Genomic DNA, 21,735 nt, shown 5'->3' on the forward strand with positions numbered 1-21,735 from the left:
TTATGGGCTTGTCTGAACCTGTTGAAGGAGAGACCGGTTTCATGCTATTAAGATTACATAACTAGCCTCCCTCCCTCCCACCTCCCTCCCTTCCTTTCTTTCTTTCCTTTCCCTTTCCCTTTCCTTTCCTTTCCACGGGGTCTCACTGTCAACCAGGCTGGAGTGCAGTGCTACAATCATGTCTCTCTCTAACCTAGAACTCCTGGGCTCAACCAATTCTCCCACCTTGGCCTTCCAAAGTGCTGGGATTACAGGCATGGGCCACCTTGCCTGGCCTGACTATATTAATTTCAAATATAATAGAGAAATATATCTTCCTCTAGGACTTTGCAGTGGACAAAGACCCTTCATGCCCATTGCTTTATTTAATTCTTCTAACAGTGCTGGCAGATTGGTGGTATTATTTCTGTTTTACAGTTTATTACAGTTAATAAACCTGTGGCCCAGAGAGAACAAGGAGACTGTCCCAAGGTTCCATGGTGAGCTACGGGAGCTCGAGGACTGGGATCTTGGCATCGTGTTTAGGCACAACCGCCTCTCCCAGCGGTCTCAGAACTCCCTAAGGGCAGAGCGGCGTCTTCTCCTAGACTGTCTCCTCTTGGCCTCCCATCCGGCAGACTGTGTGCTCCCAAGAGCCGTGAGAGTGGGGGTCTCCCCATTCTGCCTGTTCCAGGTCTTTGCATACTAGAGGAACGGGCAATCTGTGGCATTGTTGATCCAGTATTTACGGGGGGCCTGCTATGTGGAGGGATTCCTCACCCTTCAGGTGCTCCTAGAGCTGGGAAGGTGTAACACCAGAGGATAGAGAGTGGGTGTTTGAATACAGGTCCAGGCTGGGTGCACTCGGCTGGACAGAGCTGGGGAAGCTGCCCGAGGGGCGGGTTTCGGGTGGGAACTTTAAGAAGCCAGGGGTGCCCAAGGAGGGGTTGGAGCTGCCCCAGCAGAGAAATGAAGGTGCGAACGCTGGGGCGTATCTCGAGCAGAGTGGCCTCGGGAGCGGTGGAGCGGGGTGCGCTGAGTGAGCGTGGGGGCCGGCCGGGCTCTAGCTGGGACACTCAGCCACTCTCCTGCGGCCGCCCTCCCCAACCCTCCCAGGGTCAGCCGGGCGCAGAAGCCGGAAGCTGCGCTTCCCGTCGTCCCGAAGTGCGAGAAGCGCGGCCGCAGCCCCGCGCCGAGGAGCCCCGGGAGTCCACTCCTGGGCCTCAGTCTCCCCATCTATGTGACGCCACAAGAAGTCCTGAGAAGCCGCCTCGACGCGGCCGACCCCTCTCCCGCGCGTGCAACACGTGGGCCTGGCGGGGCAGAGCTGCTTGTGCGCAGCAGGCTGGGTGCGGGACGCTCGGCATAGCCCGGGCCCGGGGAGGCGGCTGCAGCCGGAGCGCCCGAGGCCGCCCGCCCTCCCCCGGCTTGGGGCGGAGCCGCTGCCCGGCCGCCCCTTTATCTGCCGGCTCCGCCGACCCGGCCACCGCGGCCTTCCCAGCTCGGCTCCGGCTCAGGTACGGGGCTGCCAAGACGGGGAGGCCTGGCTGGCCGCAGACGAGGGGGCTCCCCACGGGGCGCGGCGGGGTTGCGGGGCTGGACGTGGGAAGGGCAGGGCTTCTCGGGGCAGGGGAGGACGCGGAGCCGGAGGGGAGCACCCGGGCTAAGTGAGAGGACGCCCGCCCGGGGAAGCAGCCAGCGGAGGGCGCAGGAGGGAGGAGCTCACTGGATGGGGGTGTCTTGGGAAGGGTGGGAGGAACAGAAGGAGCACGACTGAGGAGGATGCGGATGGGGGGCCTGAGAGCCTGTTTGCCTAGTGAGCAGGGAAGGGGAGGGCTGCTTGGGTAGAGTGAAGGATGGAGGGCAGGGAGTGGGCAGTGGCGTCTGGTCCGGGCAAGGCCGCTGCCTTCCTGGAGGAGGACAGTCAGGGAGCTCACTGCTTTCTGGAGGGGGAATCTAGGTGAGACCGGGACAGGAAGGGGTGTGGGTGCCCAGAACCGGCTGATGTGAAGGATTCCCACTTAGGGATCCAGAAACAGTGGGAATAGCACTGCTGGGGGCCAAGAGGGGCACTTGCTCCATGGTCCCAAGCAGCCTAGACACCTTGGGGGATGAGGGAGCCTCCCCGGTGTCAGGAGAGCCTGGGGTTCCCCACACACAGTGTGGGAAGGGAAAAACCCACAGCACTTGCCTCAAGGCTGCAGGCTTTGAAGATCCCCGGAAATTTCCCTGTGGCAGCCCCTGGAGGAAGCCTGTGGGGCTAGGCCAAGGTAAGGCCTCCGAGTCTGAAGAGTTTGATGGATTCTGAGTCTGGCTGCTCCTGGGTGGACAGCCCAGGACCCCAAGTCTGAGCTCCTATCGGAGAGAGGGACCCAGCCTCTGGTCATGAGGCCTGTGGTACCTCTGGGTCCTCTTGTTGAGAGACTGCCCCTCTCCTGCCTTAGTTTCTCTGCCCAGAGGGTTCCTTGCTGGTCAGCAGTGAAGCTCAGGTCCTTTTTCTGTGCCCCATGCTGAGTGACTGTAGTTAGCTCACCCAACCTCTCTGGGCCTGAGAGATTCCCCCTCCTCAGAGCAGTTGTGAGTCTCAGCTCCACAGAATAATTTCTTTAAGAATTGTTTTTTCTGGCCGGGCGCGGTGGCTCAAGCCTGTAATCCCAGCACTTTGGGAGGCCGAGACGGGCGGATCACGAGGTCAGGAGATCGAGACCATCCTGGCTAACACGGTGAAACCCCGTCTCTACTAAGAAATACAAAAAATAGCCGGGCGAGGTGGCAGCGCCTGTAGTCCCAGCTACTCGGGAGGCTGAGGCCGGAGAATGGCGTGAACCCGGGAGGCGGAGCTTGCAGTGAGCTGAGATTGTGCCACTGCACTCCAGCCTGGGCTACAGAGCGAGACTCCGTCTCAAAAAAAAAAAAAAAAAAAAAAAAGAATTGTTTTTTCAGGCCAGCTGTGGGAGCTCACACTTGTAATCCTAGTGCTTTGGGAGGCTGAGGTGAGAGGATGGCTTAAGCCACGAGTTCAAGGTTGCAGTGAGCCAAGATGGTGCCACCGTACTCCAGCCTGGGGGACAGAGCATAGACCCTGTTCAAAAAAAAAAAAGAAAAAGGCCGGGCGCGGTGGCTCACACCTGTAATCCCAGCACTTTGGGAGGCCGAGACAGGCAGATCACCTGAAGTCGCGAGTTTGAGACCAGCCTGACCAACATGGAGAAACCCCGTCTCTACTAAAAGTTCAAAATTAGCTGGGCGTGGTGGGGCATGCCTGTAATCCCAGCTACTCAGGAGGCTGAGGCAGGAGAATTGCTTGAACCTGGGAGGCAGAGGTTGCAGTGAGCCAAGATCATGCTATTGTACTTCAGCCTGGGCAACAAGAGCGAAACTTTGTCTCAAAAAAAAAAAAAAAAAAAAAAAGCAATGAATGAGGCTGGGTACAGTGGCTCATGATTGTAAGCCCAGCACTTTGAGAGGCCAAGGCAGGAGGATTGCTCAAGCCCAGGAATTCAAGACCAGCCTGGGCAACATAGTGAGACCTTGTCTCTACACGTAATAAAAAAATTAGCCAGGCATGGTATTGTGTGCCTGTGGTTAGGGCTACTCAGGAGGCTGAGGTGGGAGGATCGCTTGAGCCTGGGCAGTTGAGGCTGCAGTGATCGCTGCACTGCACTTCAGCCTGGTGACAGAGTGAGACCCTATCTCAAGAAAAGAAAGAATTACTTATTTCATTCTGATCACATTTTCCAGTACAAATACATGGAGGCCCCAAGTGCTAAAGTTCCAAAAAGAAACCAGTTTCTGTTCAGTTTTGGAAGACATGTAGGGACTTTTTCTTTAAACACTTTGGACCAAGTTGGGGAGTTAGCTTGCATTGAGGGAGGTGACCCAGTTGCTAAGAGACTGGGAGGCCAGCCAGGGATGAAAACTTTCTGTATAATCTGTGGTCACCACTGGGTGCCTGGGAGTTGCCCGTGCTGGACAAAGGGCAAGAGCACTGGTTTTGGAGTCAGATAGATGTGCTGTGCCCTCCCGCCTCCGGAGCTGGGCCTCCAGGTTGGCTGTGGATCCAGAGAGTTGTGAGGGAGAGGTAAAATGTGTGTGAAAGTTCTTTGTCAACAGCCAGCCACTATATATTATGAATGGTAGCACCTAATCTCATTAATGATATTTCAGGTGCCATATTGGGTCATCCTCACTAAAGACCCTTCAAGAGGATTTTCTTCTGACAGCCCCAGTGTTAACATTGGTCTGGCCTTATTATTTGTATCTAATGGGGTTAGACTTTGCCTTCCATGCTGAGAAAAAGTTATCTTTAAGAGAATGTGCTGGAACAATCAGGGCCCAGAGAGGCAACAATGAATATTTTGCATGCCAAGAAGGAAACTAAAGAGGAAGTGGAATTGTAACCAAGTAATGCTTATAATAGGTGTTATTTAGCTGAGCTATAAGCTCAAGGAGGGCAGGGTATTAATATATTGAGGTGTTGGCTGGGCACTGTTGCTCACGCCTACAATCCCAACACTTTGGGAGGCTGAGGTGGGAGGATGACTTGAGACCAAGAGTTCAAGACCAGCCTGGGCAACGTAGCAAGACCTTGTCTCTGCACATAATTTTAAAAAATAGGCATGGTAGCATGCACCTGTGATCCCAACTACTCAAGAGGCTGAAGAAGGATCACCGGAGCTTGGGAGGTCAAGGCTGCAGTGAGCTGTGTTCGCACCACTACGCTCCAGCCTGGGCGACAGAGCATGACCCTGTCTCAAAAAAAAAAAAAAAAAAAAAAAATCCTGTGGTGTTAGCATTGGTATGAATTCCCTGGGCTGTTAGTTCTATGAGGGCAGTGGTTTAAGTGGCTCTGTCACTGAGGAAGCTCCAGTGCCTGGCACAGAGGAGGCCTAAAGTAAATATTCTTGGACTGTCCCAGGGCCTAAGGGCCCTTGGAAGTCACTGGTGAATATACTCTTTCCTTTGACATTTGGAAAAACAGGGCCACGAGGGGAAGGGACTTGTCCAAGGTCACACAGGGATTGAGTGGCTGAGTCAGGATGAGAACCCCACAGAAACGGCAGAGCCAGCACTGTGCCAGAGCGAACACCTGGCATCCATGGCTTTGTTTTGCTACCACAGGAGCCCAAGAGGCAGCTATTTTAATCCTCTGATTCCAGAGAGGAAACAAGCTCAGAGAGGTTGAGGGACTCTTGCAGAATCACACAGCAGGTGAATTCCAGACCCGAAATTTCATCCTCACATAAAAATGAGGCTTCTGGCTTCTCTTGAAACAGCCTGCTGGAGATTAGTGGAGGATGTCCACCCCCCAGGGCAGCAGCCTTCTCCAGTTCTCCAGGCTCACCACCTGGCTGGCTTCCCTCCAGGCTGGATCTTCCTAGGCCCCATGGGCATTTGTGTGGGTGAGCCCGTCGGGGCAGGGAGCCTGTCTGCTTCATTTTCTGTGTGCCCCAACACATAGAATGCCTGGGTCGCATTGAGGCTGGCATATAGTAAGCACTGAGTGAAATCTGTGAGATGGGGGTAACCCAGGGCTCTCCCTCTCCATAAGCCCATTTTCCAGCACATCCCTGCAGCCTGGTCTGTTTTGCCCCAGGGGTGTTATGGGAACCTTTGACAGTGTGTATCCTTGGAGAGCAGGCTGGGGCTGGCAAGCCTTGGTTAAGGAGGGAGGTGAGCAGGGCTGACCCTGAGTTGAGGAATATGAATTGGGAGGGGTGGGGAAGTGAAGGGGAGGGGAAGGGAGGAAGGAGCGGCTCAGGCTGACAGAGGCATTCCCACTGGAGCCCTGGAGATCGCACTTCTGAGGTTTAGCCAACCCAGAAGCCTCCCAAACCTTCTGTAAGACATGTCCAGGCCAGACCGCATGCCATTTGGATCACCTGCTAATTCGGTTCTCCCTCTTGTGCCCTCCTGCTCTCCAGGGCTGAGCTGCTGGAGTTGAGGCCCCTTCCCCTGGGGCTGTCACTTCTTAGCTACGTCTCTTGGGCCTGTGGGTAAGCACCAATTTTCAGGGCTGTGTTAATTCAGAACAGTTACTCTGAATGGTCTTTGCTAAGAGCAGTTTAATGATTAAGTAAGGTCAGTGTCCTTGGAAGTCCAAACTCTAGCCAAATTTCCCTGGTCTACACCCCCAGGGATAAGGTAAATGTTTAAGAACACAGTGAAATTCCTGAGGCCCCCAAATCCAATGGAACTAGCTGTTGAGGGCTAAAAGAAGAGAGTTTTTTAGAAAACTCCAAATCTCTCAGGCTGGGGATATTTCAAAGACTACTACTATTATTAATAATAATTGCAATAATTTGTTGAGTCCCTAAATGAAGCCAAAACTTTGTTCTATTAAATTTAATCTTTGCAGCAACCTATGAGGTAGATAATGTTGTCATTCCCATGAGAGAGCTAAGAATCAGAGAAAGTGAGTCACTTGTCTAAGGTCACACAGCTAGCATGTTATGGAAACAGGAGTCAAACCTGGTTTGTCTGAATCTGAAGTCCATCTCTGTGCGCTTTTATAGTGTCTTCTTTTTCCTTTATTCCTAACCTCCTTCCATTCTAGTTCCCACTGAGTAGTGGACCGGAGCCACCGAAGTTTGCCTGACACCATCAAGCAGGCCCTACCATCAACCAGGCCCTAGTCACCTGGCTTTGCCTTTGCCTTGCTGTGTGATCTCAGGTAAGTCAAACTTTTCAGCTGGCCCTCGGTTTCCCCATAAGTCTCATGCAGAGGTGAACGGTGAGCTGCTTGCTGCAGCGGAGGCCTGGCTAGGAAGACACACAGTTTAGCATGGATTTCCCCACTATGGGAGTGGTGAAGCGGGGGAGGAGAGGTGTGGGAGGTTGTCTTTAGCCCCACCCTCTGGTGACATCACACAAGATACCCCTAGTCCCTGGAAGCCCCGCCCCTAGTGCCCCTCATCTGTGGAAGTGCTCAGCATCTGGTGAATTTGCCCAGTCCCACAGTAGAGGTCACCAGCTGCCAGGCTCGAGAGAAACCCCCAGGTACCCAGTGCAATTTGCCAGACTTGGAGGGGCCTATGGAGGTGAGTTGGGCTGAGCTGCCTGAATAGACAGGGCCCAGCAGCCTGGTGGGCACATGACTCAGAGGCTGACCACTCAGAGGATGCCCTGATGGTGCCCTCTGGATACCCATCCTCATCCTGCTGGCTCAGGCTTGACCCCTGCCCCTGCTTTTTCCTTTCCCCTAGATCAGAGTCCCTTTCCATGGAGTCAGGAGGTGGAAACTAATTCTGAAAACAGAACTATTTAGATGGAGTGAGGCCTCTAGCTGAGGTCTAAAGAAAATAGGGTGGCGGGGCCTCTGTCATCCTAGCATGTTGCCTCCAGGTTTTGTCCATAGGGCCCATTATGTCTGGGGGAGAGAGGTGTAAGGGAGCGCTGTCACTAAGCTAAGGAGGTGGCTGTGAGCCCAATATTCTCCCTGGAGAATATTGGGAGCAAGCGGGTAGCTAGCAACTTAGGGAGACTGAATTGCTAGAAGCCTAAGAAAGTAATTTATAAGAAAGGGCCTGGTTGCCTGCTTTAGACCAGGATTTTGCACAGTTGTTCTGTAGGATGCAGACAAGGGTGCCTGGAGCAGGGCAACAGCCGTGTCTGCAAGCATCTACAGACCAGTCCTGGCTCTCCCTCCTCCCTCCCCCATCCTCCTACCGTGGGTAAGGAGCTTTTTTTTGGCTTTTTTTTTTTTTTTTTTTTTTGAGACGGAGTCTCGCTCTGTCACCCAGGCTGGAGTACAGTGGCCGGATCTCAGCTCACTGCAAGCTCCGCCTCCCGGGTTTACGCCATTCTCCTGCCTCAGCCTCCCGAGTAGCTGGGACTACAGGCGCCCGCCACCACGCCCGGCTAATTTTTTGTATTTTTAGTAGAGACGGGGTTTCACCGTGTTAGCCAGGATGGTCTCGATCTCCTGACCTCGTGATCCGCCCGTCTCGGCCTCCCAAAGTGCTGGGATTACAGGCTTGAGCCACCGCGCCCGGCCTTTTTTTTTTTTTTTTGAGAGAGCCTCACTCTGTCGCCCAGGCTGGAGTGCAGTGGCATGATCTCGGCTCACTGCAATCTCAGCTCCCCAGGCTCAAGTGATTCTCCTGCCTCAGCCTCCTGAGTAGCTGGAATTACAAGCATGCACCACCATGCCCGGCTAATTTTTGTATTTTTGGTACACATGGGGTTTCACCATGTTGGCCAGGCTGGTCTCGAACTCCTGACCCCAGGTGATCCGCCCACCTCAGCCTCCTATTGTGCTGGGATCATAGGTGTGAGCCACTGCGCCCAGCTGGGAGCTTTTAACTTCTCTGAATTTCATTATTCACAACAACAAAATGGGCAGAATAGTACCTACCTCACAGGCAAGTTATGAGAGTTAATTGCAACAGGACTGTGAAGAGTGGGCATATAGTAAACACTTTCTACATTGCAACTGGCTTTTTTTTTTTTCTTGAGGTGGAGTCTCACTTTGTTGCCCAGGCTTGAGTGCAGTGCTGCAATCTTGGCTCACTGCAACCTCTGCCTCCCAGGTTCAAGCCATTCTCCTGCCTCAGCTTCCCAAGTAGCTGGGACTACAGCCGGCCGCCACCACGCCCAGCAAATTTTTGTATTTTTAGTAGAGACGGGGTTTCACCATGTTGGCCAGAATGGTCTCAATCTCTTGACCTCGTGATCCACCTGCCTCAGCCTCCCAAAGTGCTGGGATTACAGACATAAACCACCACTCCCAGCCTCAGCTGGCTTTATAATTATTACTAGGGAAGGAATCCATGGTCACATAAGCTTGGCAAATGTTGATTCAACAAAGCTAAGCTGACTTCTTCACTGCAGGACTTCTTGGAGCTTTTTTTTTTTTTTTTTTTTTTTTTGAGACAAGAGTTGCTGGAGTGCAGTGGCATGATCTTGGCTCCCAGCAACCTCCGCCTCTGAGGCTCAAGGGATCTTCCTGCCTCAGCTTCCCAAGTATCTGGGACTACAGGTGCACACCACCACACCTGGCTAATTTTTGTATTTTTTCATAGAGACGGGGTTTTACCATGTTGCCCAAGCTGGTTTCGAACTCCTGATTGCAAGTGATCTGCCTGCCTTGGCCTCCCAAAGTGCTGGGATTACAGGCATGAGCCATCGTGTCCAGCCCTTCTAAGAGTCTTTAATGTGCTGTTATATCTTGGGAAGTTCCAAGAGTGGGATATGGAGCACAGGACTGGACTTACCAGATCACAAGCACACAGGAGCTAGGTGTCCACAGGGCACAACCATCACCATCATTCGCTGGTCTTTGACGCAATAGTAGAATAGAAACCTTGCTGGGTGGGAGGACTCTGGGGAAGGCCTTCCAGTTTCTGGGTTCTGCTTTCCTAAGTGTAAAACAAGAGAGCTGCACAAGATGCTTTCAGAGGTCTTTTCTGGCCCTCCAAGGTTCTCAGTTGGGAAGACAAAGTTGTGGACAAGAGTAAGGGGCCAGATTGTTGAGGTTGAAGCCATCTCTTGGGGAGATGGAGAAATCCAGTACTGGCTCCCCAACCAGCAAGGCTGGCCAATGGGGGTCTTGTGCTCTGGATGGAAGTGGCCCCATTAATTAGTGCAGCAGTAATGTCTGCTTCCCAAATCTGCCCTGTGCCAGGCTTGCTGGGGAATGGAAGAGTCCTGCACATGCCTGTTGTCCTAAGCAGCAGCCCTTGTGCAGCAGTGTAACAACTCCTGCTTCCCCACTGGACTAGGAAAGGCTGGGGAGCAGGGCTGATGCCAGAATCCTAATGCAGGAGAAGCTTAGGAATGCAAATCAGGCTCCGGAGATGTGGGTTTGGGGGGTTGGGGTCGTCTTGATGCTGCCTTGCATATAGCAAGCACCCTGCATTTACTTGGACTGCGTGTGACTTATTTGATTGGTTTTGGGGGTGATCACAGTGCCTCTGGGGGCAGAGAACATGAATGCTTTATCCTGCCTGAATCTCTTTTCCTTGTCTGGTGACTGGTGCAAAGGTAGTCACAATAAATATCTGATGAACCTGAACACTGGGTCCAATAAGTAAGCTTGGAGGGAATTTATTTGGCGGGCAGGGAGAGAGTGTCTGGCAGATTTTTCAATAAATGTTTGAGTTAATGAGTGACACAGTGAATGATGGTAATTGAAGCCAGGTAAAACAGTATATAATTAGGAAATGATGAATAGCCCTTGCCACCTTGTGTTGCAAAGTGCAGTTTAGGGTAGTGGTTAAGAGCACAGTGGCTCACACTTGTAATCCCAGCACTTTGGGAGGCCAGGTGGGAGGATCGCTTGAAGCCAGGAGTTTGAGACCAGCCTGGGCAACAAAGTGAGACCCTGACTCTACAATAAAGTAAAAATACATTTAAAGGCCGGGCGCGGTGGCTCAAGCCTGTAATCCCAGCACTTTGGGAGGCCGAGACGGGCGGATCACGAGGTCAGGAGATCGAGACCATCCTGGCTGACACGGTGAAACCCCGTCTCTACTAAAAAATACAAAAAACTAGCCGGGTGAGGTGGCGGGCGCCTGTAGTCCCAGCTACTTGGGAGGCTGAGGCAGGAGAATGGCGTGAACCCGGGAGGCGGAGCTTGCAGTGAGCTGAGATCCGGCCACTGCACTCCAGCCTGGGTGGCAGAGCGAGACTCCGTCTCAAAAAAAAAAAAAAAAAAAACAAAAAAACATTTAAAAAATCAGCTGGGCATGGGAACATGCGCCTGTGGCCCCAGCCACTTGGGAGGCTGATAGGAGGATTGCTTGAGTCCATGAGGTCAAGGCTGCAGTGAGCTGTGATTATACCACTGTGCTCCAACCTGGGGGACAGAGCAAGACATAATCTAAAAATAAAACAAGGCCGGGTGCTCTGACTCACACCTGTAATCCCAGCACTTTGGGAGGCCAAGGCGGGCGGATCACCTGAGGTCAGGAGTTTGAGACCAGCCTGGCCAATGTGGTGAAACCCCGTCTCTACTAAAAACACAAAAATTAGCTGGGCGTGGTGGCAGGCACCTATAATCCTAGTTGGGAGGCTGAGGCAGGAAAATTGCTTGAACCCAGGAGGTGGAGGCTGCAGTGAGCCGAGATTGCACTCCAGCCTGGCTGACAGAGCAAGACTGTCTCAAACAAACAAAAACAAACAAACAAAAAAAGAGACTTGAGTTCAGAGCATGCCTGTGCCATCTGCTACTTCCTGGCTAGGTGGCTGGGCAAGGCACTTAACTTCTCTGTACCTCAGTTTCCTTACCTGGAAAATGGGAATAATGATAGTGTCTGCCTCGCAGCGTTGCTGGGAAGCTTCTAGCAGGTGCTGTGTGAGCATTTGCTGTGATTTGTTTTTGTTTCTATATCTTTTGCCAGATCATGACATTCATAAGGGCAGGGATCAAATCTTCCATTCTGTTCCTTGTCCCATCCAGCACAGGGTCTGAGGCAAAGAAGGGCTCAGTAAGTGTTTGCTAAATGAATGAATCAAGGTTAAACTGTGTAACCCATTATAGGTGAGGGGAAAGTGGGGTTGGGGGAGCAGTAAGTAGGCCCCAGAGGTGGCAGCTTGTACTGGCCTTAAAGGATTTCAGTGCAGGGAAAGGAAGGTGGCACAGGGTGTGACATTGGGGTTAGGAGGGGAATAAGGGTAGTAGGAGCAGGTCATGTGGGCCTTGAATGCCAGGGTAAGGGGTTATATTGGATTTATTTGGAACTAGCAACCATGAGCAGTTGGGGGAGGGTCTGGAGAGGGGATTTTGAGAGTGGGGGTATGGTTCATCAGTTGTTAACTGGGTACTTTCAGGAAAAAAGTGGTCTTTTGAGTTGGGCCTGGAAGGATATGAAGTATTATCAGAATGGTGTCATGTTGTTCTTTTTTTTTTTTTTTTTTTTTTTGAGATGGAGTTTCCCTCTTGTTTCCCAGGCTGGAGTGCGATGGTGTGATCTCAGCTCACTGCAACCTCCGCCTCCCAGGTTCAAGTAATTCTCCTGACTTAGCCTCCCAAATAGCTGGGCTTACAGGCATATGCCACCACACCCGGCTAGTTTTGTATTTTTAGTAGAGACGGGATTTCTCCATGTTGGTTAGGCTGGTCTCGACCTCCTGACCTCAGGTGATCCTCCCGCTTCAGCCTCCCGAAGTGCTGGGATTACAGATGTGAGCCACCGCGCCTGGCCATGTTGTTCTTTCATTCAGCAGCACTGAGTGCCAGCGACTTGCTAAGCACCAGGGATTCACAAAATAATGAGACAAACTGCCTCCCCTTGATGAGCTCACATGAACAATCATGAGAAGTGTGATAATGGTCAAAGGATGGTCTGATGATAAGCACTCAAGTGGAGGGGTCATCGTAGGAGGTTCAGGAGGCCAGGGAAAGCAACCTAGAAGAAATGGGGGTTTTTTTGTTTTTTTAAGAGACAGGATCTCGCTTGAGAGCAAACTTGATCAAGCTTGAGTGTAGTAGTGTGATCATAGCTCACTGTACGTCGAATTCCTGGGCTCAGGGATCTTCCTGCCCCAGCCTCCCCAGTAGCTGGGACTATAGGCACATGCCGCCACGCCTGGCTAACTTTTTTTATAGGGATAGGATCTCACTATGTTGCCCAGGCTGGTGTTGAACTCCTGGCCTCAGGAATCCTCCTGCTTTGGCCTCTCGAAGCACTTGGATTACAGGAGTGAGGCCTCATGCCTAGCCAAGAAATAGGTTTTTGAGGAATGAATAGGGGTTTGCCTGGTAGGCGAGATGAGGAAAATGTCTCAGGCGGAGGGAGCGACTTGTATAAAGCTACAGACATGTGAAAGCGCAGTCCAGGGGTTGGTGGCACTGTGACTGGATTTGATGTGCACTGTGGTTACACAACAAGACTGGAGAAGGTAGCAGGGACCAGGTCATGCAGGGTAGTGGAGGGTCAATAGGGGACCCTGGCCACTCTCGAGGAGCTAGATAGGTAGAGGCAGTGGGTCTGTTAGCAAGGTCATTACTGCCACCAGATGAACACTAATGGTGGCGCGAACACAGGGGCTGAGAGAGCCTGACCCCTGTCATGTGTTTCACATGGCCAGATCTGTTCTTTAGGAGAGAAAACAGCTGGTGCTGCTGTGTAGAGCCTGGACCGGAAAGGAAATTAACGAGGCAGGGAGCCTTATTAATACATTCCTTAGACATTTATTGAGCACCTACTATGTGTCAGGCACTGTTCTAGGTACCTGGGATCCTTGCTCTCATGAGGTCAGAAATGAGGAATTCCATAGGACGAGTCTTCTATTCTTAAACCCAGTGTAAGGATAAGGCCACTGGGAAGGAGGGAGTAGGATTTGGGCATCAGAGCCCCCCAGCTGCTGCTCATGGGGGTCAGGACACCAGGCCCCTGACTTTGCTCTGGTCTCTCTCCCAGCTCCCTGCCAAGGCCCACAGCCATGGCCATGGCCCAGAAGCTCAGCCACCTCCTGCCAAGTCTGCGGCAGGTCATCCAGGAGCCTCAGCTATCTCTGCAGCCAGAGCCTGTCTTCACGGTGGACCGAGCTGAGGTGCCACCGCTCTTCTGGAAGCCGTACATCTATGCGGGCTACCGGCCGCTGCATCAGACCTGGCGCTTCTACTTCCGCACACTGTTCCAGCAGCACAACGAGGCCGTGAATGTCTGGACCCATCTGCTGGCGGCCCTGGTGCTGCTGCTGCGACTGGCCCTCTTTGTGGAGACTGTGGACTTCTGGGGAGACCCACATGCCCTGCCCCTCTTCATCATTGTCCTTGCCTCTTTCACCTATCTCTCCTTCAGTGCCTTGGCTCATCTCCTGCAGGCCAAGTCCGAGTTCTGGCATTACAGCTTCTTCTTCCTGGACTACGTGGGGGTGGCCGTGTACCAGTTTGGCAGTGCCTTGGCACACTTCTACTATGCTATCGAGCCCTCCTGGCATGCCCGGGTGCAGGCCGTTTTTCTGCCCATGGCTGCCTTTCTCGCCTGGCTTTCCTGCACTGGCTCCTGCTATAACAAATACATCCAGAAACCAGGCCTGCTGGGCCGCACATGCCAGGAAGTGCCCTCCGCCCTGGCCTATGCACTGGACATCAGTCCTGTGGTGCATCGTATCTTCGTGTCCTCCGACCCTGCCATAGATGACCCAGCTCTTCTCTACCACAAGTGCCAGGTGGTCTTCTTTCTGCTGGCTGCTGCCTTCTTCTCTACCTTCATGCCTGAGCGCTGGTTCCCTGGCAGCTGCCATGTCTTCGGGCAGGGCCACCAACTTTTCCACATCTTCTTGGTGCTGTGCACGCTGGCTCAGCTGGAGGCTGTGGCACTGGACTATGAGGCCCGACGGCCCATCTATGAGCCTCTGCACACGCACTGGCCTCACAACTTTTCCGGTCTCTTCCTGCTCACGGTGGGCAGCAGCGTCCTCACCGCGTTCCTCCTGAGCCAGCTGGTACAGCGCAGACTTGATCAGAAGACCAAGTGAAGGGGGCTGGCATCTAGTAGGGAGGGAGGTATTGTGGGGGGACAGGGGTCTGGGCTTGGCTCCAGGGGGGAACAAGTCCTGGTAAAAATTGTTTGTGTCTGGCCCACAGTGACTCTTTGTGCACCACTCAACTCAAGGGCGTCACTGGCCAATTCTTGGATTTACGGATTGGCTGGGAGTTGCTGGGGTCCACTTCTGGGCCTGCCCCAGCTCCTTGTCCAGGGAGAGGGAAAGAGTTAAAGATGTGGGCCACTCCAGCTTGCCCCTCCACTGCCACTCACTGGGGTGAGGCTGGGGATCAGCTTGGTGAGGATTGGGGCTTCTAGATTGTCTAGGCAGGAGGTGAAACTTAGGCCAGAGTCAGATTTGAGCTGAGCCAGGATAGGCCTTGGCAACCCACTTCTACTCAGATTTCATTGCTGGATGTGGAAGGGGCAGGCCCAAAATATATGCAGGATCTTACTGTCCCTTGAAGCCCAGCCACAAGTGTTGGCGCTGCAGAGAGACCCCAAAGGTAGTAGATTGTGCCAGACAGAAATGGGTCCCATCCAGTGCTTCATACCCCTTCAGTCACCATCCCAGACAGTGAGTCCCAGATCTTCTAGTTCTGGCTTCTGTGTCCCACACAGCCTGTTCCCAGCTTCTTTCCTGGTTCCCTTGTTAAGGATTCATTTATCTATTCAGTGTTGAATGGATAAATGGCCTGGGCCTCTGCTCAGAGGCAGGTCACCGCTGGGCCCTGAGGATCAATGCAAGATGATAAAGACTTTTTTTTTTTGAGAAGGAGTTTTGCTGTTGTTGGCTAGGCTGGAGTGCAATGGTGCAATATTGGCTCACTGCAACCTCTGCCTCCTGGGTTCAAGTGATTTTCCTGCCTCAGCCTCCCGAGTAGCTGGAATTACAGGCATGTACCACCATGCCTGGCTAATTTTCTGTATTTTTAGTAGAGATGGGGTTTCTCCATGTTGGTCAGGCTGGTCTCGAACTCCTGACATCAGGTGATCCGCCCGCCTTGGCCTCCCAAAGTGCTGGGATTACAGGCATGAGCCACCGTGCCTGGCCGACAAAGGCTTTGATACCAGAATGAACTGTCAAGGGAAGTGCTGAGGAGGGATTAACCTGTGCTGCCTGGGACCCTCGGGGTCTTGGGTTGGGGAGTGTGAATAGGAGTTTGCAGATGGAGAATAGGAAGGGCATTCCAGGCAGAGGGAAACTTGTGCAGAGACCCAGAGGTGCGGAAGGAAAAGTGGGGCTGGGGCTGGGGTGGTCTGGATTATGGCCTGGATGCAATAAAGTGACTGTGACAGTAGCCGCCTCTTTGTTTTTTGTCTCCTGTTCAGGGAGGGGCCCCTGCTCGCATTACTGGAGGAGGTTTTCGGAGGAAGTTGGGGCCCCTGGGAGTGGACATAGGGTGGAGGGAGCAGTTCTTGTTTTATCTTTGCTGGGGGATGGGGTTGGAGCCTTATATACCATATCTATATATACAAAATTTGTTTGGTAAGGGAGTAGGGGGCAGTTTTATTACTAAAGTTTTAGAAGTAGTTAAAATGTGTTTAAAATATATATAATCCCACTTTATAATCTGACAAAGACTTTTGTTTGTTCTTCAATTAAGGAAGGTTTTTTTGTTTTTACTGAAGGGGGCAGAGGCGTGCACACTCCACCATGCATATTGAGCCCCCTCGCATGCGCACCAAAGGAGTATGTTATGTTAACTTTTATAATATTGCTTTTTCCATAGTACACAGCAATATATATACAATGAAGGAAAATTGGGAAGATAAGAAAACCCAAATTAATTAGAAATTTCACTTCACTGCTAAAATATCGTGGGGGACCTTACGAAATACACACACACGTAAAATATGTGTATATCAATATTTTGATATAGGCCAGGTGCAGTGGCTCACGCCTGTAATCCCAGCACTTTGGGAGGCTGAGGCAGGCAGATCAGCTGAGGGCAGGAGTTTGAGACCAGTCTGGCCAATATGGCGAAAATCCATCTCTACTAAAAACACAAAAATTAGCCAGGCGTGGTGGCGCACACCTATAGTCCCAGCTACTTGGAAGGCTGAGGTGGGAGGATCACGTGACCCCAGGAGGTTGAGGTTGCAGTGAGCCGAGACTGTGCCTGGGGGACAAAGCGAGATGGCTCTGTCCACAGTGAAGACAGGCTCTGGCTGCAGAGATGGGTGAGGCTCCTGGCTGACCTGCTACAGACTGGGCAAGAGGTGGCTGAGCTTCTGATCCTCCCCCCGGCCAAAAAAAAATTTAAAAATTTTTGACCGGGCACGGTGGCTCACGCCTGTAATCCCAGCACTTTGGGAGGCCAAGGCGGGCGGATCACGAGGTCAGGAGTTCGAGACCAGCCCGGCCAATATGGTGGAACCCCATCTCTACTAAAAATACAAAAATTAGCTGGGTGTGGTGGCGTGTGCCTGTACTTCCAGTTACTCGGGAGGCTGAGGCGGAAGAATCGCTTGAACCCAGGAGGCGGGGCTGCAGTGAGCTGAGATCGTGCCACTGCACTCCAGCCTGGGCGACAGAGAGACTCTGTCTCAAAAAAAATTTTTTTTATATATATATACAATATGTAAAAATTACATATAATATACATATATTCCATCTATGTAGATTGTGGTTAGGGACAGAAGGATGGGTGGGGTGCCAGAATTTTTGCATTTCCAAGGGGTTTTCTGAATTCACAAAGTGCTTTCACAAACTTCATTTGATCCTCTTTTAAAATCCAAGGCACAGTAAACAGTGAAAGCAGGACTGAAAGCTAGTTTTGGACCCCAAATTTTAACCTTTTCAAAATCCTCTTCCATGTGGCTTCGTAGTTACGCTTACATTAAAAAAAAAAAAAAATTACCAAAGTTGTTCGCACACTCGAGTGTCTAGTAACCACTTAGGGCGAGGACCCCTGGTCTGGAGTCTACGGGCCTGATCTCGTATTAGCCGCTTCCTTCTTGGGGTGATCGCGAAGATTCAGCGATGACACGAACAAATTCCTAAGCCCGGGGTAGTTATTGTATTTACTGTAAGAAGTTTTCAATGCAGCAAAAAGAAAATGTACGTTTCTGAGGCTGTGGAGAACCGTTCACACAGCAGTTTCCGAAATCCGCTCTTGAATGAACAGATCAGAAAGAAAACGCACTCCTCGGCGCAGGGAAAGGCGCCGCAAGCACTCAAGGACCGGCGGCGAAGGTTAGTGAGTGGGCGGGGCACAGCAAAGGGAGCGGGCCTTGCCGGGGGCGGTGGCCTTGCCGGGGGCGGTGGCCTTGCCGGGGGCGGGGACCTTGCCGGGGGCGGGGGCCTTGCCGGGGGCGGGGGCCTTGCCGGGGGCGGGGGCCTTGCCGGGGCGGAGCTGACGCCCGGGGCAGTCGCGACGTAGCCCCGCCCCCAGCGTTGGCGCGAGATCCGAACGTCGGCGGCAGTGGCGTTTGCTGAGGTGTCTGGAGCGTGAGTCGGCGTCCTGCCGGCTTGGTCACCTCAGCGACCATGAGGCGGACAGGCCCCGAGGAGGAGGCCTGCGGCGTGTGGCTGGACGCGGCGGCGCTGAAGAGGCGGAAAGTGCAGGTGGGACGCTGGGGGATGAGAGGGGGTTGGGGACAAGGTAGGGCCTGGAGGCGTAAGGCGGGAGGAGTAAGACGGGAGGAGTTTGGGGGACACCCGGAGGTGCTGGAAGCGAAGTCGGGGACAGAGGGAACAGCATTGGGGATTCACAGGCAAGAGGGATTGGGGTCTGAAGAAGGTTGAAAAATGGGGCTTGGAGAGGGTGGGAGGGACGGAAGAAAGGAGCGTGCTGTTGAGGGGTGTGGAGGAGCGGTGCGCAGGGACGGGCGGCGAGGGTTCAGGTGTGGGAGAGGCGGAGGGAAAGTTCGCCCGGAGTAGTTTAACTGAGCAGGCTCCCAAGGAGGCCGGAGTCCCCGCGAGACGTCCTAGTAGATGCTGGAGCATTGGGAGATGCATGCGAATGCAAATTTGGGAAATTCTCACCCCAGGGTCTGTTTCCACCCAATTTGCCAAGTTTTAGGCCTTCTACCTGCCAAGAACCGGTAACTCTGAGGGGAAGAGTAGAAGCTATGGGAAGGGGAGCTGGCCTTCTATCTACTGAGCAGTCACTGGGTGCCGGATACTGCGTTCGATGCTGAATATGCGTTATATGTGTCGTCATTCTTCCTGGAAATGAGGAAACAGGTTCAGGAACTAACCTAGGCCCGCCTAACTAGAAGGAGCTGGAAATCACACTCAGGTCTGTCACCTAGGCAAGATGCTCTTCAGTTTCTATAAAGAAACAAAAGTGTGAGATAATAATCGTTCATGTTTATTGAGCATCTTATGCTGGTGCTAAGTATTTTAGGTATGTTATCTTGTTTGGTACAGTTATATATGGTAGATAGTGTAATGATACCCATTTTACATACGGAAACAGGCTCAAAACAGACACTAGGGGCAAGATTCTTGCTCTCAAGTTGCTCACAGTCTTACAGGGAAAAAAAGAGGTGTATAAATAATAACAACAATACCTGACCTTTATTGAGTGCTTTCTATGTATCAGGCACTTTGCCGGGACTCATCAATGGCAGGTACTCACCAAAATTCAATAAAGTAGATTTTGTCATTATCCTGGTTTTATAGATGAAAAATTTGATCGTTTTATTATTATTATTTATTATTATTATTATTATTTTTAGACGGAGTCTCGCTCTGTTGCCCAGGCGGATCGCAATGGCGCGATCTCGGCTGCCTGCAAGCTCCGCCTCCCGGGTTCACGCCATTCTGCTGCCTCAGCCTCCAGAGTAGCTGGGACTGCAGGCGCCCGCCCCCATGCCCGGCTAATTTTTTGTATTTTTAGTAGAGATGGGGTTTCACCGTGTTAGCCAGGATGCTCTCGCTCTCTTGACCTCAAATGATTCGCCCATCTCGGCCTCCCAAAGTGCTGAGATTACAGGTGTGAGCCATCGTGCCTGGCCGTTCGTTTTATTTTTTAAAAAATTATCAAAATGGCTGGGTGCGGTAGTTCACACCTGTAATCCCAGTGCTTTGGGAGGCCGAGGCGGGCTGGAGACCGACCTGGCCAACATGGCGAAACCCCATCTCTAGTAAAAAAAAAAATACAAAAATTTGCCGGGCGTGGTGGCAGGCGCCTGTAATCCCAGCTACTCGGGAGACTGAGACAGGAGAATTGCTGGAACCCGAGAGGTGGAGGTTGCAGTGAGCCGAGATCGTGCCAAGGCACTCCAACCTGGGTGACGGAGCAAGACTCCGTCTCAAAAAAAAAAAAAAGATCAAAATGTACAGTAGCTATTTATTACTCCTTGAATTAGGAATATGCCGTTTGTACCCTTAGAATACATTCTTGAATGATATGGGATGGGTGAGAAACTTGTATACTACTTTGATTTGTTGATTTTGGAGACAGGATCTCTGTCACTCAGGCTGGAATGTGGTGGTATAATCACGACTAACTACAGCCTCAGTCCTGTCCCCGGGCTCCAGGTGATCCTCCTGCCTCAGCCACCCAAATAGCTAGGACTACAGGCATAGTACCACAAAGCCCAGCTCATTTTTTGTGTTTTTTGTTTGTAGAGATGGGGTTTCGCTGTGTTGCCTAGACTGGTCTTGAACTCCTGAGCTCAAGTGATCTGCCCATTGTGGCTTCTCAAAGTGCTGGGATTACAGGTGTGAGCCACTGCACCCAGCCACCAGTTTAATTTAGAAAGAAGACAAAAATAGAATTAGGAAGAGTTCAGGAGAGAGAGAAAGGGAATATTCCACAGGGAATAGGACAGCCAATATTTGTCTCTCTGTCTATAATTCTGTTTTGTTTTTTGAAAAGGAGTCTCGCTCTTGTTGCCCAGGCTGGAGTGCAATGGTGCGATCTTGGCTCACTGCAACCTCCACCTCCCAGGTTTAAGCAATTCCCGTGCCTCAACCTTCCGAGTAGCTGGGATTACAGGCATGCACCACCTGGCCCTGGTAATTTTGTATTTTTAGTAGAGATGGGGTTTCTCCATGTTGGTCAGGTTAGTCTTGAACTCCCAACCTCAGGTGATCCACCTGCCTTAGTGTCCTGGGATTACAGGTGTGAGCCACCATGCCCGGCCTAATTCTGTTTTTTTGTTTGGAGTCTTGCTGTGTTACCCACGCTGGAGTGTAGTGGCGTGATCTCGGGTCACTGCAGCCTCTGCCTCAGCCTCCCGAGTAGCTGGGATAACAGGCATGTGCCACCACACCTGGCTAATTTTTGTATTTTAAGTAGAGACAGGGTTTCACCATGTTGACCAGCTGTTCTCGAACTCCTGGCCTCAAGTTATCCGCCTGCCTCAGCCACCCAAAGTGCTGGGATTACAGGCATGAGCCACCGTGCTTGGTCTGTTTATAATTCTTATACCCCCAAATCCTACCTTTTTCCCTGGCAGTGTTATGGTGAAAACATTTGTCTTGTTGATGTAGTGCATGGCAGGTATGGAATCCTCCAACATCTCTAGGCCCTTACCTTACTCTGATTTCTGGAGGCCTGGACCTTATGACCATACTCACTAACACCATTTCTCCTTCTTGTTACTTGATTCCCAAAGATACTCATTAAAATCTTTGGTTCCTGACTATTATCTATTACTCTGACTTCCAACCCAGAGAAGAGTACTAAAGATTCCCTTTCACAAGGTGCCTCTTCCTAGAGTGGCTATCAAATAGGCATACAGTCCTTTGAGATTTAATGTCAGGGATGGATGGGCAGTAGCTAGTGGCGGTGTTTTTGAAAACATGCCTCTTCCCACTTGATCTCTACACAGAATTGTTTGCTATTTATGAGAGAATAAGTAGTTTGTAGTCTGGCCAGTAGACAATAGTGGTCTATGTTTGGAGTGAGTTTGCTTCTCTCCTAATTTGAACTACCCATTTGGCCTCGTTACTTAGGCCTTGTATGTATACTAGTCATTTTGTTTTTATATTATGAAAGTAATATATGTTTGTTTAAAAAATAATAAATAGGGCTGTGGCTCGTTCCTGTAATCTCAGTACTTTGGGAAGCTGAGGCTGGAGGATCACTTGAGGCCAGGAATTTGGGACCAGCCTGGGCAACATAATGAAACCCCAACTCCACAAAAAATAAAAAAAGTTTATCATGGGTGTAGGAGTGTGGCAGTTTTAATATATGTCCACAAATTCTTCAGTACTTTTCCTTCTAAAAGATAGAACTTAATTCCCCTTTCCTTGAGCACAGACAGTATTTAGTGACTCCGATGACTAGAATGTGGTAGGTTATAGTGTTAGAATTCTGAGTCTAAGCCTGGCCAACATGGTGAAACCCCATCTCTGCTA

The 21,735-nt window shown here is 51.6% G+C and overlaps 2 protein-coding genes across 9 annotated transcripts in view; both read left to right on the top strand.

Annotated features, from left to right (window-relative positions):
- The first annotated feature begins 921 nt into the window (after positions 1–921).
- On the top strand, positions 922–15,715 carry PAQR7 (progestin and adipoQ receptor family member 7). 5 transcript variants are annotated; one of them, XM_077968870.1, is made up of 4 exons: positions 1,094–1,496; positions 5,904–5,975; positions 6,536–6,652; positions 13,344–15,715. In XM_077968870.1, the coding sequence occupies exon 4, from the start codon at positions 13,366–13,368 to the stop codon at positions 14,404–14,406; it is 1,041 nt and encodes a 346-aa protein (XP_077824996.1). In that variant the 5' UTR covers positions 1,094–1,496; positions 5,904–5,975; positions 6,536–6,652; positions 13,344–13,365; the 3' UTR covers positions 14,407–15,715. The 5 variants fall into 5 exon arrangements, with proteins under 5 accessions (XP_014987138.1, XP_077824996.1, XP_077825015.1 ...); XM_077968883.1 differs by lacking the exons at positions 1,094–1,496; positions 5,904–5,975 and adding exons at positions 1,724–1,795; positions 2,177–2,249; XM_015131652.3 differs by lacking the exon at positions 5,904–5,975 and having other exon boundaries at positions 922–1,496.
- A 2,092-nt stretch (positions 15,716–17,807) lies between these two features.
- AUNIP (aurora kinase A and ninein interacting protein) overlaps positions 17,808–21,735 on the top strand; it is a 31,706-nt gene continuing 27,778 nt past the window's right edge. For all 4 annotated transcript variants that reach the window (XR_013405716.1, XR_013405715.1, XM_077968855.1 and 1 more), the window contains exon 1: positions 17,808–17,985. Coding sequence is in view for 2 of the 4 variants with exons in the window: in XM_077968855.1 (XP_077824981.1) it covers positions 17,908–17,985 (78 nt within the window). In the remaining 2 variants the exon portion in view is untranslated. The remainder of the gene's footprint in view (positions 17,986–21,735) is intronic.

This window comes from Macaca mulatta, chromosome 1, assembly GCF_049350105.2.
Source record: "Macaca mulatta isolate MMU2019108-1 chromosome 1, T2T-MMU8v2.0, whole genome shotgun sequence".
NCBI classification, from domain to species: Eukaryota; Metazoa; Chordata; class Mammalia; order Primates; family Cercopithecidae; genus Macaca; species Macaca mulatta.

Coding starts and splice junctions, on each gene's coding strand:
- PAQR7 (XM_015131652.3), top strand. CDS start 13,366: ATGGCCATGGCCCAGAAGCTCAGCCACCTCCTGCCAAGTCTGCGGCAG.